The sequence below is a fragment of the Cylas formicarius genome, unplaced genomic scaffold, assembly GCF_029955315.1.
Source record: "Cylas formicarius isolate icCylForm1 unplaced genomic scaffold, icCylForm1.1 PGA_scaffold_10__41_contigs__length_53128322, whole genome shotgun sequence".
Lineage (NCBI taxonomy): Eukaryota > Metazoa > Arthropoda > Insecta > Coleoptera > Brentidae > Cylas > Cylas formicarius.
The window spans coordinates 33,017,911-33,030,427 of NW_026844214.1; the positions used below are offsets into that span (position 1 = coordinate 33,017,911).

At 32.3% G+C, this 12,517-nt stretch overlaps 2 protein-coding genes across 3 annotated transcripts; one reads left to right on the forward strand and one right to left on the reverse strand.

The window, feature by feature from the left end:
- Window positions 1-1,775: 1,775 nt before the first annotated feature.
- On the reverse strand, window positions 1,776-3,437 carry LOC132708072 (uncharacterized). The gene is made up of 4 exons (XM_060680181.1): window positions 3,236-3,437; window positions 2,910-3,094; window positions 2,720-2,830; window positions 1,776-1,902 (listed from the first exon to the last, which is right to left on the reverse strand). The coding sequence occupies exons 1-4, from the start codon at window positions 3,374-3,376 to the stop codon at window positions 1,788-1,790; spliced, it is 552 nt and encodes a 183-aa protein (XP_060536164.1). The 5' UTR covers window positions 3,377-3,437; the 3' UTR covers window positions 1,776-1,787.
- Window positions 3,438-4,987: 1,550 nt separating this feature from the next.
- LOC132704079 (O-acyltransferase like protein-like) lies at window positions 4,988-12,326 on the forward strand. 2 transcript variants are annotated; one of them, XM_060673805.1, is made up of 12 exons: window positions 4,988-5,079; window positions 5,588-5,715; window positions 6,310-6,518; window positions 6,570-6,655; window positions 8,106-8,299; window positions 8,353-8,525; window positions 9,082-9,247; window positions 9,340-9,533; window positions 11,013-11,157; window positions 11,207-11,378; window positions 11,426-11,568; window positions 12,084-12,326. In XM_060673805.1, exons 1-12 carry the CDS (start codon window positions 4,989-4,991, stop codon window positions 12,216-12,218), a joined length of 1,836 nt encoding a protein of 611 aa, XP_060529788.1. In that variant the 5' UTR covers window position 4,988; the 3' UTR covers window positions 12,219-12,326. The 2 variants fall into 2 exon arrangements, with proteins under 2 accessions (XP_060529788.1, XP_060529800.1); XM_060673817.1 differs by lacking the exon at window positions 11,426-11,568 and having other exon boundaries at window positions 12,084-12,255.
- The last annotated feature ends 191 nt before the right edge of the window (window positions 12,327-12,517 follow it).

Here is a 12,517-nt window from a genome sequence, read left to right on the forward strand (position 1 = left end):
CCAGCTTGGACAAATGGAGTCGAAATTTAAATGATAGTCAATGTTGTGAAGTCAAATAATTTTTTACAAATGGACAAGAATTTCAGCTTATTCGACAGAAGGGCGTCTTTCCAAATACGTACCTAGATTCTTTTTCAAAATTAGAGGAAACTACCATCGCACGAGGACTTTTATGACTCCATGCAAAAAAGCAACATAACCAGGGAGGATTACAAGCATCCCTGAACGGTGTGGTATTTGTTCAAATGTAAAACTTTAAGCGAATATTCCGATATTTATTTAAAATCTGACATTTTACTTTTAGCCAATATTTTTGAAAACCTCAGAGAGGTGTATCTGAGAACGTCCGGTATGGACCCGAGTCAGTTTTATACGACCCGGGTCTATCTTGGACAAGCGACAAAGGTCGAACTGGATCTGTTGACCGAGGGTGACATGGTACACTTCTTGAAGCACGGTATTTGCGGAGGAGTCAGTCAGTGTAGTGTAAGAAAGGCCGGGACTAATAATAAATTTTTACTTAATTACGATCCTTCCAAACCTACCTTCCTTCTACCTCTTACTTTATGTACTTGGACGCTACCAACTTATACGGGGCGGCGATGTCACAATGTATGCATCTATTTATGTCCATATACGTGCCTAGCGTAAAAAATTAAAACTAATTATTTATTGATGCATATCGTTGGCCCATATTTATGACGCTTATATTTGTCTCGAAGGGTTTTGTATATAATACACGTTTAACAACAAAATTTGTTCGATGTGAGTGTCATTAAACGTATTTTTCGCTGCAGCTTTTTATTTAATGAACAAAAAAAACAAGCCGCGAGTGGAATCTAGAGATAAGAAACCTGTTAGCAGCATCTTATAATTTACGAAGATCACGCGCGACCTCGGTGATCTAATCATCTCGCTCCGCGATATAAAGGCAACGCCGTCGGCCGGGCTCGCCTCCCGCGACTTAAAGTACAGGGGACGAAAAAAAATTTGCCAAAAAAAGTACAAATACAAAAAATACTCCCTACTCCATTAAGGGTGACATCTCGAGTCAAACTAAATTAAAGGGTTGTAATGTCTAGGGGTGACATCTGGCGACCAAAACTTAAATTATTAATGTGCGACATCTCTCGGACACTAGCCGACCTAAATAAAAAGGTTACTTGGGAATCCGTAAATTTGCTCAAGATTTCGCCGGCGGACGGGGGATGCAGCAATCACGAAAAATAACTACTAAGGCTTTCTCAAAGATTTTGGAAGAATACCACTGTAGTTAGAAATTGTTTTGTTTTGTATGTTGTATGCTTTAAGCAAGATGGAAAACAAGTAATTTACGGAATATGCAAATGGTACAATGAAAAATTAAGGATGGAAAAATGGACTTTTTCGGTGCAACTTTAAAAATATTTTAATTTGATGGACACTATCGGCATTGGTAAGCTAGTAAATTTTTATTCCTTTTACTCCTTTAACTAAATAATATTCATTCATCATAAATTAATCATTTTCGATACTTCTTAAAAATTGGTTAAGAAATTATTTTCTCGGAATGTACATTAGTTCCTATATTTTTTTTTGTTAATGTTATAAACATTGGCTTCTGTTTTTTGTTCCACTTTATTCACGATCTGTCATTTTAACTGTATTAATATGTGCTATGAGCTGTAAATTTTGATAGTTTTGGTTAGTTAGTGTTTCGCAATATCTCAGTTGAAAACCAAAAATCGTTTTGTGTTCCTTTGTCAATAAAAAGTAAACTCCATATTTTGGAATAATTTTATTAGAGGCTACATTTGGGGTGTTGCGGTAAATAAATTGAATAAAGATAGTGGACAAAGTTCGAAGTGAGTAGATTCGCACGCATCTTTATACTCCGGAAACTGTTCTTCCTCCGTGAATGATCTGAAATAACATAAACTGCTCGACACTTGAACCTGTACGTCAATATAAGGACCGTAGCATGGCAGTGTTTCCCATTTAATTGGTAGATATTATTTTCGACAAAAGATAATAATAAAATACTAGGCTACATCAGTGCAATAATATACAAAGCCATTAATTTTTCGATATCATAAGTCATTTTAACGAAACCGCACTACAGAAGATATTTTAGATCGACAGTGCAATATAACTTTTTTCTATAGACGGCCGTGACTTTCTCTGCATAATCTTTAACTCTCTAAAAAGTATATAAAAGTGGGATATGTTCACAATTACACAATTGACAAGAAAACAACAAATATCTTTAAATATTGAATAAAAACTGTTCAGTTATACCAAACATGACCCTACCCTAATCCACCAGTAGTGGGGTGAGCTCAACTTTGAAGTCCTAAATAAAACCCTTATTTTATCCGCTTTTATGACAGCTTTTATCCGAATTTTTCTTTTAGATTCTCGGTAGTCAATTACTGAAGGTCAAGTCACGTGTCACCGTTTTGCAAAAATGTACTCAAAAAGTAACGGTTGCTTAGAAAAAGTATAGTCTGCAACACATTAATAAACTTCTTCCAGTGGATTGGAGTGGGGGCTCATATTTGGCATTATTAAACAGTCCTTTTATTCATTATTTCAAGGCGCTTTTTTGTTTTTTGATCAATTATACGAGATATTCCACCGTTTCCATACTTTTTAGACGCTTGGTATGTCAATTAGTTGATAATACGAAAACCTCAAAGGAATGAGGGTATACCAAAAATGTCACTATTCGCATAGATACCTGAAAACAACGTCGACAAGGTGATTTAGCAATGAATTTTGTTTCATTCCGGCATATTGTTTAGATTCGCATATAAACCGATTAATACAAGATGTGCTGTTTACTCCTGTCCTGAAAGTGAAACCATCTTGTAGTTGGCATTATCTAAATTCGAAACTTTCGGAAAATTGTGTGCCACATTTGTACTTACTGTGCTAAGATCTTTTCGATATTTTCAATTACATTCCTCTTTTCAATTACGCGCCTTTCTGGTTTTTGTTTAAAAAAGAGATTTCTAGTATCTGGAGGGAGCGCAAAAGGAAAATCCACCTCGTATACTGTGTTCCATCCAGTGGGCTGTGCTCTCAACAAAGGTTTTGTACACGTCAGGTTTATCTGAAAGGGAAGAAGTAAAATGGAGGAATCCACTTTTGAAAAGTCTGAAGGGAGGATTATTATTTTGGATTGGGAAAACTAGTTTCTATTGCTGACTTTTCTTGGTTACTGTTAATTGAATAATATTGATAACCCACTTACCACGAAATTGCTACCTTTTGGAAACATCAAGTAACGTCGTTCTCTCGAGAGCAGTATATTTTTCCTCTTAATTCTGGTCGTGTTTGCCTCGCAGTGTGCAACTAAAATTCCCAAGACTGCTAGCTTTGTAACTAAAATCATTTTAAAGAGATTTTCTGGCTAGTGCAATGTAGTAGAATTCTTGGTTAACAAAACTCGCGAAGAAATTTACTTGTGCCATTAACGCCGATAACGAAGCGTTATTGTTTAACTAAAATATTACTATTGGTTCGCTGATATAACGGTTCTCGGTAGCATACATTGAAGCATATGGTTTTTAATATTTGTACAAACATTTTATTTTCCTATATCGGCAGTGCAGGTTTTTGATCTTGCATATTCTGCATTTAGTTCATTTATTTTCTTTATGATAGAAAAGATCTTCGCTTTTAAATAAATTAAATTGCAATTTATCATATCATTGTGACCACGAAGCTCTAATTCAAAATTCAGTTATTTGCGGTCTCAATTTCATTCAAGCCCCAATTATCTAGAAACTGAATTAAAAACATGTTGAGTTGATTAAAATTTTATTATTTATTTTTATTTTTATTTATATATATATATATATATATATATATATATATATATATATATATATATATATATATATATATATATATATATATATATATATATATATATATATATATATATATATATATATATATATATATATATATATATATATACATTTGTCGTATCTTATTGGCAAGTTTAAAAAATCGGTTTGCAATAAACCGTGTTAGTAAGTTAATTGTTATGTCGTAGAGTCCATGAAACCAAATATTACTTTGCCGCAAATTATTTAATTACTGGCTTATTTCAATTAACGTACAATGTAACTAGTTCTAACTATAATGTCATAAACGTAGACTTGGCGATACAAAATTGCTATCAACAAGTGTTTCAAAGTAAAAAAGGAACCTTATATATTTACCAATAATAGACAAGGGATAGTTGTGATTTACTTTATCATTAATAACGCTAATTACAGTTAATTCATATCAGATTAGGGCAAAGCAATCTGATGCTATGGCATTAGATTCTTTTTCGTCCTATATGCAATATAGAGTATGATACAAAAATAACAATAAAGAATTGTGGTTCGTTAATTTCTTTTTTATAGAATTCAATCACGTAAGTCATAAACAATATATTCAGAAATCTGCAAGCAACAAAACCATCTTCGCCATTCAATAGATATTTCATAGCGTAAACAACATAAAACTATAGTTCATTTCATTCAAGCGTATCACGAAAAGGGAGTTTCCGAAGGTTTCATTTATTAGGTAGATTTAGTTGATTTTTTAAAATATACTCATTATCTCAATTATGACTTTTGTTTAATTGATTAAGTATTTGTTAAATCTACATATTTAACTAAAAGTAATGTAATGTATCACTGCCATGTCAAATATCTTTAATTCGAGATATTCGAATTGAGGGCACTTAAATCTCAATAATTTCAAGTGTGTTGGCCCCATAAACATTAATCTTCTGTGGCACAATTCTCCGACACCCATATATAATTAGTCCAAATCTATTAAAATTAAGTGACAACAAATTTATTTACAAGGACACTAGAAATGTGATAAAATGTTTTGTTGAGTACCATTTAACTAAATGTTATGGCCTATGCAAAAAATATTGAGCATTAAAAACTACTCTTACTTATTGGTGTCAGTGTCTGACAAGTTTCTCTGGTCGAAACATGGTAATGTGGGATAAATATATCATTTCATTATTAGTTTTTTTGTTTTTAAGAAACACCTGTGCTAATCATATTTCAGTTCAGGATGAACGTAAGTATACAAAAAATATAAATGTAAATATGTATACATATATTTACGATTCTAAAAAAATATTCTCTACACCTAATTCAGGAGCGTAGTGGTCAAAGTTGTCTAAAAATGTTTCGTTTACTGGTTCTTAAAATGTTATGCCAAAGAGAATAGTGCTAGTGAGCAAGTTTAATTTGTAATAATTTGTATTACAGAAGTCTGTGATACTATTTACTGCTTGGTTTCTTTGAAATAAAAAAAAAGAATACTAATACAAGTATTTCATTATATATCATTATTAAAGGTTTCATATTTTTTTATAAAAGATCTTTATCTTTATTCGGTACGTGAACAGAACAATTGAGCTTTGATTTTTTAAGAAGAAAAATTAATTTTTCATTTTCTATTTCTTACTATTTATTACTATTTTCCCGTTCCTTTCAATGTTTGAATTAGATTGTTATTGATTACCCTTTATTTAAATGGCCATTTTGATTAACTATCTCGTATTTGTTATTCTATTCCACAGGTAGTTTGCCTAGAATGTATGAGATGGATAATTATGAGCGATGTAAAAAGATGCAGGGCAGATATTGTAGAGTTGATATCCACTTAAGTCCGCTAGAAATTAATTCTACATTAGCAAGGGAAATTAAGGTATTTTTTTGAATAGTTTCTATTGGATAAGTCACGATTTTCGTCAACATTTTAATAGAAGAAGAAAGTCCTCAGTTCTGCATTATTCTTTAACAATTTCTAGTTCAAAATCTTTGCCACAGGAAAGGAGATAACGGCAATTGATAATGAGAATAGTTATTTTTAGTAGTTTATTACTAAAAAAACTCAGCAATAATTAACGAAATTATTTATTTTTTATTTACGGATTCCACATTTCACAAAATGAAACACCAAAGATGTTTAAAAAAACATTAACAAGATATGTATGAGCTAACCCATATAACCAAACCAATATTCATAACATAATAAATATGCATATATCAATTTGGATTTTAGTAGAAAAAGAATAAACAACAAAAAATGCAACTATAAAAAAAATTGTATTAGACGACAAATTAAATTTCATCAACAGCTATGCAGTTTTTTCAGAAGCGCAAGATTTTAGTAGAAAAAGAATAAATAACAAAAAATGCAACTATAAAAAAAACTTTGTACTTGACGATAAAGGAACATTTCATCAACAGCCATTCAGTTTTTTAGAAGCCCACGTAATTTATTTGCTTTTTGTTATAGAAGAGTATAGAGGATAGAAATAAATACGATAGGTCTAATTTCCATAGATTAATATGTGTACCTCCAAATATTATTGACTCCAACCTAATAAAAGAATATGCGTCAAAAGCAGCTCAAGAGTATTTTAACGACATAAGTGCAAATTTGGATATAATAGATATTCGCTGCGAACCCAACAAAAAGTTTGAAAAATTTGATTTAATTGTCTGGTAAGTGAAATCAGTAAAAGGTTTCAGCTATTATCATTTAACTTGTTCTAGTTTATTGTTAATCGGTTATTTTGTACTCGTAATTATCGCCAGCCTATACGATGCACAAAGAGAAAGACGTGCGGAAAATTCAAAGCGTAAGTTGTGATAAATACAGTAACGGACAAAATTAGATCAACTGCTTAAATTAGTTAAAAAAAAAAATTGTACTGACACTATAAAATAAATGGAATGCTGGATTTATCAACAACTTCCAAACATGTTTTTTGTTTGCTTATTTCATTTTTTTTTTGATAATGTGGGTTCTAACAAAGTTTTTTGGGCATAACAAAAATTTTCTGGGACAAAATTAAAACGACTGTTTGGTAGTTAAGTGTAACTCATTGAAAATAAAGATTTTCAATACAACCTAATAGTGCAAGATGTCTCGCGGCATTCATTATTCTATTGATCTTAAAAAAAAAGGCTGGAATACCACAAAAAACAAGAAAACAACAATTCAGGGCGACAAAACAAGTTGTTTTAAACATTAAACAAATTTTTCGGCACCGTCGAAGGGTTATATACTTGAATCCAGGGGAAAAAATGAAAAGCTTCGAAGCAAGAAGATTGGAGATTTAAAAGAATTAGTCAAAGCTGGCCATGGTTAACTGCAAGTGAGATTTTAGCAGAATTGGGTACAGAAAATGTGCCTCCAAGAACTATCCAACGTCGTTTGATGGAAGCCGAGCTTCCTGGAAGAAGTTCAGCAAAAAAGCGTTCCTTTCGAAAAAAAATCGAGATACTCGTCTGTTGTTTGCTACTCGCCATTTAAATTGGACAGCCAAGAATTGGAGAAAGGTAATATTTAGTGATGAGTCGAAATTCAATCGACATCAACCTGATAATAAAAGACTTGACCGCAAGTACGTTCCTGGTACTGCAAAGCACGGTGGTGATATCGTTATGGTTTAGAGTTGCTTGTCAGCATATGGAATGTGCCCTATTCATAAAATTGATACTGAAATCGATTAATTTTTAGATCATGCTATATTAGAAGGCGTAATGCTGCCATATGTTGAATGAGAAATGCCTTTAAAGTTTATATTCAAGCACGATAACGATGCCAACCATACTGCATAAATAGTTAAAGAATGTTAGTAGAGTTTTAAAATGGCCAGCGCAATCACCGGATTTAAATCCGATGGAGAACCTATTGGAGATGAAATAAGGATCAGTAATTGCAAGAAATCCAAAATACTCGGAAGTCTATAGATGATGAAACAATTTAAAATCTGATTTCTTCGATGCCAAAAAGATGGTTAGACACTTTAATTTTGTCGCTGTAAACACGAACTTGGTTTTTAATTATTTTTTATTGGTAAAACATGTATTATTTTTTAAAAGTATATTCATTAAAAGTGGTTGATGGCTCATACCAGTATATATTTAGAACTTTATTTATAATATAATATAATATAGGTTTGGTTAGTTAAAAAAATAAAAGGCCGCTTTAATTTTGTCCGAGACTATATTTACTGAAAATTTGACTGTAGATTGTTATAAAATAAGGAAAAATTGTCTAGTATAGTAAATAATTACTTTCAGAAGAGGATTGGTTTCTAACGTTTTCGATTTTTGAAAACTGGAAAAAAATTAATGCAAAAAACTCAAACCCAGATTACCAGAAATTAAAATCTATACAGGGTATTCGTTTCTTTAATACGGTGATGATGATCGCATGGCATACGAAGAACAGTTTTGTTTTGGCGTATATCGATGATGTTTCAACATGGGAAAACGTATGGGAAATTTTTACCCTATCAAAATAGGATAATGACATACTGATTTGCAGATACTTGCAAATCCGCTGATGTTATTCAGTATGCATTTAGATCTCTTGATAGTTCAGACGTATTATATGATATCCTCCCTTCTCTTGACCAATCAAATACACGAAATTTATAAAAATCAAGGGTATTTTTCACTTCGTCATTGTGTAATATTGTATATTAATAGAATGTTTAGGTAAGCACAATCAATTTGATTAATAATTGCATTGCTATATCATGTATACGAGTATGTAAAGCTGCGTATACATATGCCAAGCTGAGCACAAGCCATGCAAACAAGCCTACTACGAGTCAAATTATTAGTGCGGGGTTCGCGATCGACTCGACGGGCGCTGGTGGCGGACTCGTCGCGATCCATTTCTTGTCGGTTTTTGCGACGAACACAAAGAAAGTCACAGTGTTGCAATTGGGACATATTCGCGGTATACTCGGCAGAATTTAAAACCGCAACGAGCAGTTTTTAGATATTATATATCAACATATGGAGCAGTTTGGTTTGCGATATCCTGGGTTCGTTACTGGATCAGGGCAGATTCGTGGTCTGCTCGTTGCACAAAGTGATACGTACAGATTCGGCTCATGCTCGACTCGGCATATTTTTACGTACCTTTAGGATCAGCTAACAGTCGAAAAATACGACGTATACCATCAACATAATCTGCAATATGGTCACGACGACCAGTTTTGGCGGTATTTTTTGACCACTGACCGAAGTCCTTGTTCTGTTTTAGATTCCTGCCAACAATATTGATACAAATTCTGGTATCAACTTCCTTAGCTAAGTTTTGGTGTAGTCCCCACACCATGGAAAGTTTCTTTCTAATTTTTGATAACTGTTTAAATGCGTGGTGGGCTACTTTATTCCATTTTAACTATATCTTGCCTTTCCATAAAATGGTAGGATACGTAACTTTTAAAATACTTTGCAATGTAGTTTGGTCTTTGCATTGCGTATATTTGGCTTGTGACTTTACAGAATTCTATTTTAGTGCCAACCTGGTACGTGGTATTTATCGGTAGATACTTGTCTTTTCATATCCACGTTGATGACCATGTATATTGCACTGAAGTACTCTATAAATATTAGAAAATTATCAACAGCAGCATTTTTCAGTTTTGTTGGCATTTACGGCATCGTTATTCATGTGAATAATTTGGATACAATGTACAAGGCATATCCGAAGTAAGTGTTGTTGAGTCAATTTAATTAAATTAAATTCAAAACGTTTTTATTGATGAAAATAGTTAATAGCATGCTTATCAGCCAAACCCAGCAACAAGCATTTTTAAGATTGTAATATAAAATAATAATGAATTGTCATACACTTCGCTATCGTTTAACAATATTTAGTAAGTTGGAAATTTGATCACTCTAAAAAGAAATCTAAACTAACTAAACTAAAAAATGAGAATAATTATATTGATTCAACAAAAATTTTTTAAAACTAGTTGTGATGAAAATACTTAACAATACTGTATACGTAAATGATTTTACAGCTAATCTAATCGTTAATCGCGCCATTTATGTGAAAAAAAGCTATGGTATCGCAGTAGAGATAAGAGAATGCTCTTGAGGAATACAGTTTTTGTCGATAATCAGGAAATATTCTTTTTTTTAAGCATGAACTTTGCAGTACAGAGGGAACCAATGTTGACCCCCGAAAAATCAAGTCGAAAATTGCAAGGAAAGTTACAATCGTAAACTGGTTGCTTTGTTTGCCAGGTTATTATTGAAATATGTTTTTGTAGAAACGGCAATTTTGAGTGATACAGCTATTTACTAATGAATACACAAATTCGAATTCGAAAAACAGTTATACATAAACTATTTCATAATTGTAGTTACACTACTTTTGGATTTCTTCTGCGACATTGGGTGTTATCTCTGTCTTGCTGACGTTTCTTGCTGCTAGCTTCTTGACAATGCCGTTTGAAACTGGAACATAAAGAGAAATCCAGATGGAGTGTATGTACAAGTTGTACAGTACAGTACAGGCTGCGAAAGTTTTTTTGAAAAATTATTTTATGTATATTCAAAAAAGATATGTCTGCTTTGTCATAACTTTTTTCCATACTTAGGAGAAAACTAAAGTCGAGAGAATGAAAACCAAATTGTCCACGATACATTTTCATATTAATAAAAAAATAAAAATTTAAGATGTACCTAATAGCGTTTTGAATATTTTCGAATTCATTACAAATCCGTTATGCAGGTGGCTCCGAACTTTCCAAATTTGAAATTAAAAATTCTCATATTTTTTAATCTTAACTCCTTATAATGTTGTTATCACCAAATTTATGATTTTTGTAATTTTTTTCTCTATCTATATAATATAATAGCAGAAAGGCGAAAACATAGTTTACTCTCTCGTTCGGACAATCGGTACATATACGATCCCATACACATACTACCCTTATGGCAACAGAATTGTCTCTTAAATTATCGTTATTATTATTAGTACATTTTTATATTTACATTATTTACGTGTTTATATTAATTTAAGGTATTGCTCATGTTGGGCTCTCAATTTAAAAAAAGTTAAAAATAGTCAAAATAAATTTCAATTTTCAAACCAAATATTAGAGCAATCCAATTGTGAGAATCCAATTTGGAGGCCCCGGTGTATAGTTTTAGTTATATAGTTTCCATTTTCAATTTCAGGTTATTTAAAAAATTATTGACTGCTCCGGAGTTTAACACTTTATATATAAATCCCTTCTCGAACTGGTCGACAAGTTTTTTAGGGATCGGTCTTGGATCAATTTACCATAACACGAAAAATTTAAAAAGTATAAGTATTCCAGAGGTAGTTAAACTCCACCCACTATATCCCAGTTGCTAACATATTGTTTTAGTGGCATCGATGGTTGGCGTGGACCGTGTTCTTCACAGTACCAATTGCGATTGTATACATTACGACTGTCGAATTTGAAGGCATGTCAAGGGCTATTCTAGGGGCCTTGCTAAAACCTATGTTTGCGCTGCCATTCGGCATTGGAATTTTATTGATGTCTAGAGGCTACGGAGGTAAAAATAGCGAAATTTAACTGAATTTGCTTTAGACGTATTTGTAGGAGCAATCAAGAGACTTTGTGAGGTTGAGTTTGCGGTTAACATGAGTAACTTTACATACTGCACCTACGTTTTCCACTTTGGTTTGGTGTTTGGTCGAGGTTTATTTACTTACGAATTGTTTCACGTAACTCCATTGCACTTTGTAAGTTTCGATTGACGGATGCTATAATTTAGTTCATGGGGATGATAGTTTAAATTAGATTACGGGGTATAATACGACTTTATCTCGACCGAAGAATTTATTCATTATGCCTAATAACTCATACCAAAAAAATAGCATCCAATGCTAGATGTTACTATAGACGTTTTGTATTTATTTATCTTCATGAAATATAAAAATATTACAGATGGTTAAAACAGGAGATTTAAAAAATGTCGAAGGTCTATAAGAAAAACGAAACTGAGAATTCGGTCTAGCACAATATTTCTAAAATGACTGTTTCTCTTATCCATAAAATGGAAATTCGCAGAATTAATTACATTTTTAAAAAAATGTGCAATTTTGTTTTTCATCCCGTACCTGCAGTATGGTAGAGATTTGAGGCAACGAAAACAGATTATTGTTCGTCAAACACATCGGCAGCTTTGCAATATTACCATAACAATACTTTACGCTGTGTTGCAACTAAAATTTTCTACCCATCATTTGTGTTGCAGATATTGTGGACGATAAGTGATATCTTCTTTTCGTTTGTTATCGGAATCTTAACAACGGTGTTATTTGAACAGCCTGGATTTACATTGCAGAAGAAGTTCGTGCCCCAAATACAGAAAAATAAGAAAAGAGTATAGCAAAATAATGTGCTCTTTTTAAGCGTGCTCAGAAAACTATGTCACCTGTAGGCTTCATAATGTGCTATTAAATTTGAGGTTTAATTTATGGAATTACAATTTCCAATATATTCTTTGTCTCTCGTGACTTTATTTATTTACTTTCCTCTTTCTGAACCTGAAGCAACGTGAAAAATAAACTTTTTTTTTTCTCTTAGTTGTGAACCCAATTTCTCGTTCACCCACAAAAAACTAATCCAACCCAGTTTTACGCTAAAAATCTTGAATAACCCCAAGTGTTCATTATTTTTCTTGTTCAA

Excerpts from the sequence above, each read along its gene's own strand:
- LOC132704079 (XM_060673805.1), top strand. The coding sequence starts at position 4,989 with ATGGTAATGTGGGATAAATATATCATTTCATTATTAGTTTTTTTGTTT. Across the intron at positions 8,300-8,352 it reads ATGTTTCAACATGGGAAAAC|ATACTTGCAAATCCGCTGAT; the intron begins GTATGGGAAATT and ends ACTGATTTGCAG. Across the intron at positions 8,526-9,081 it reads TATATTAATAGAATGTTTAG|ATTCCTGCCAACAATATTGA; the intron begins GTAAGCACAATC and ends GTTCTGTTTTAG.
- LOC132708072 (XM_060680181.1), bottom strand. The coding sequence starts at position 3,376 with ATGATTTTAGTTACAAAGCTAGCAGTCTTGGGAATTTTAGTTGCACAC. Across the intron at positions 3,095-3,235 it reads CAAAAGGTAGCAATTTCGTG|ATAAACCTGACGTGTACAAA; the intron begins GTAAGTGGGTTA and ends CTTCCCTTTCAG. Across the intron at positions 1,903-2,719 it reads CTTGTCGACGTTGTTTTCAG|ATCATTCACGGAGGAAGAAC; the intron begins GTATCTATGCGA and ends ATGTTATTTCAG.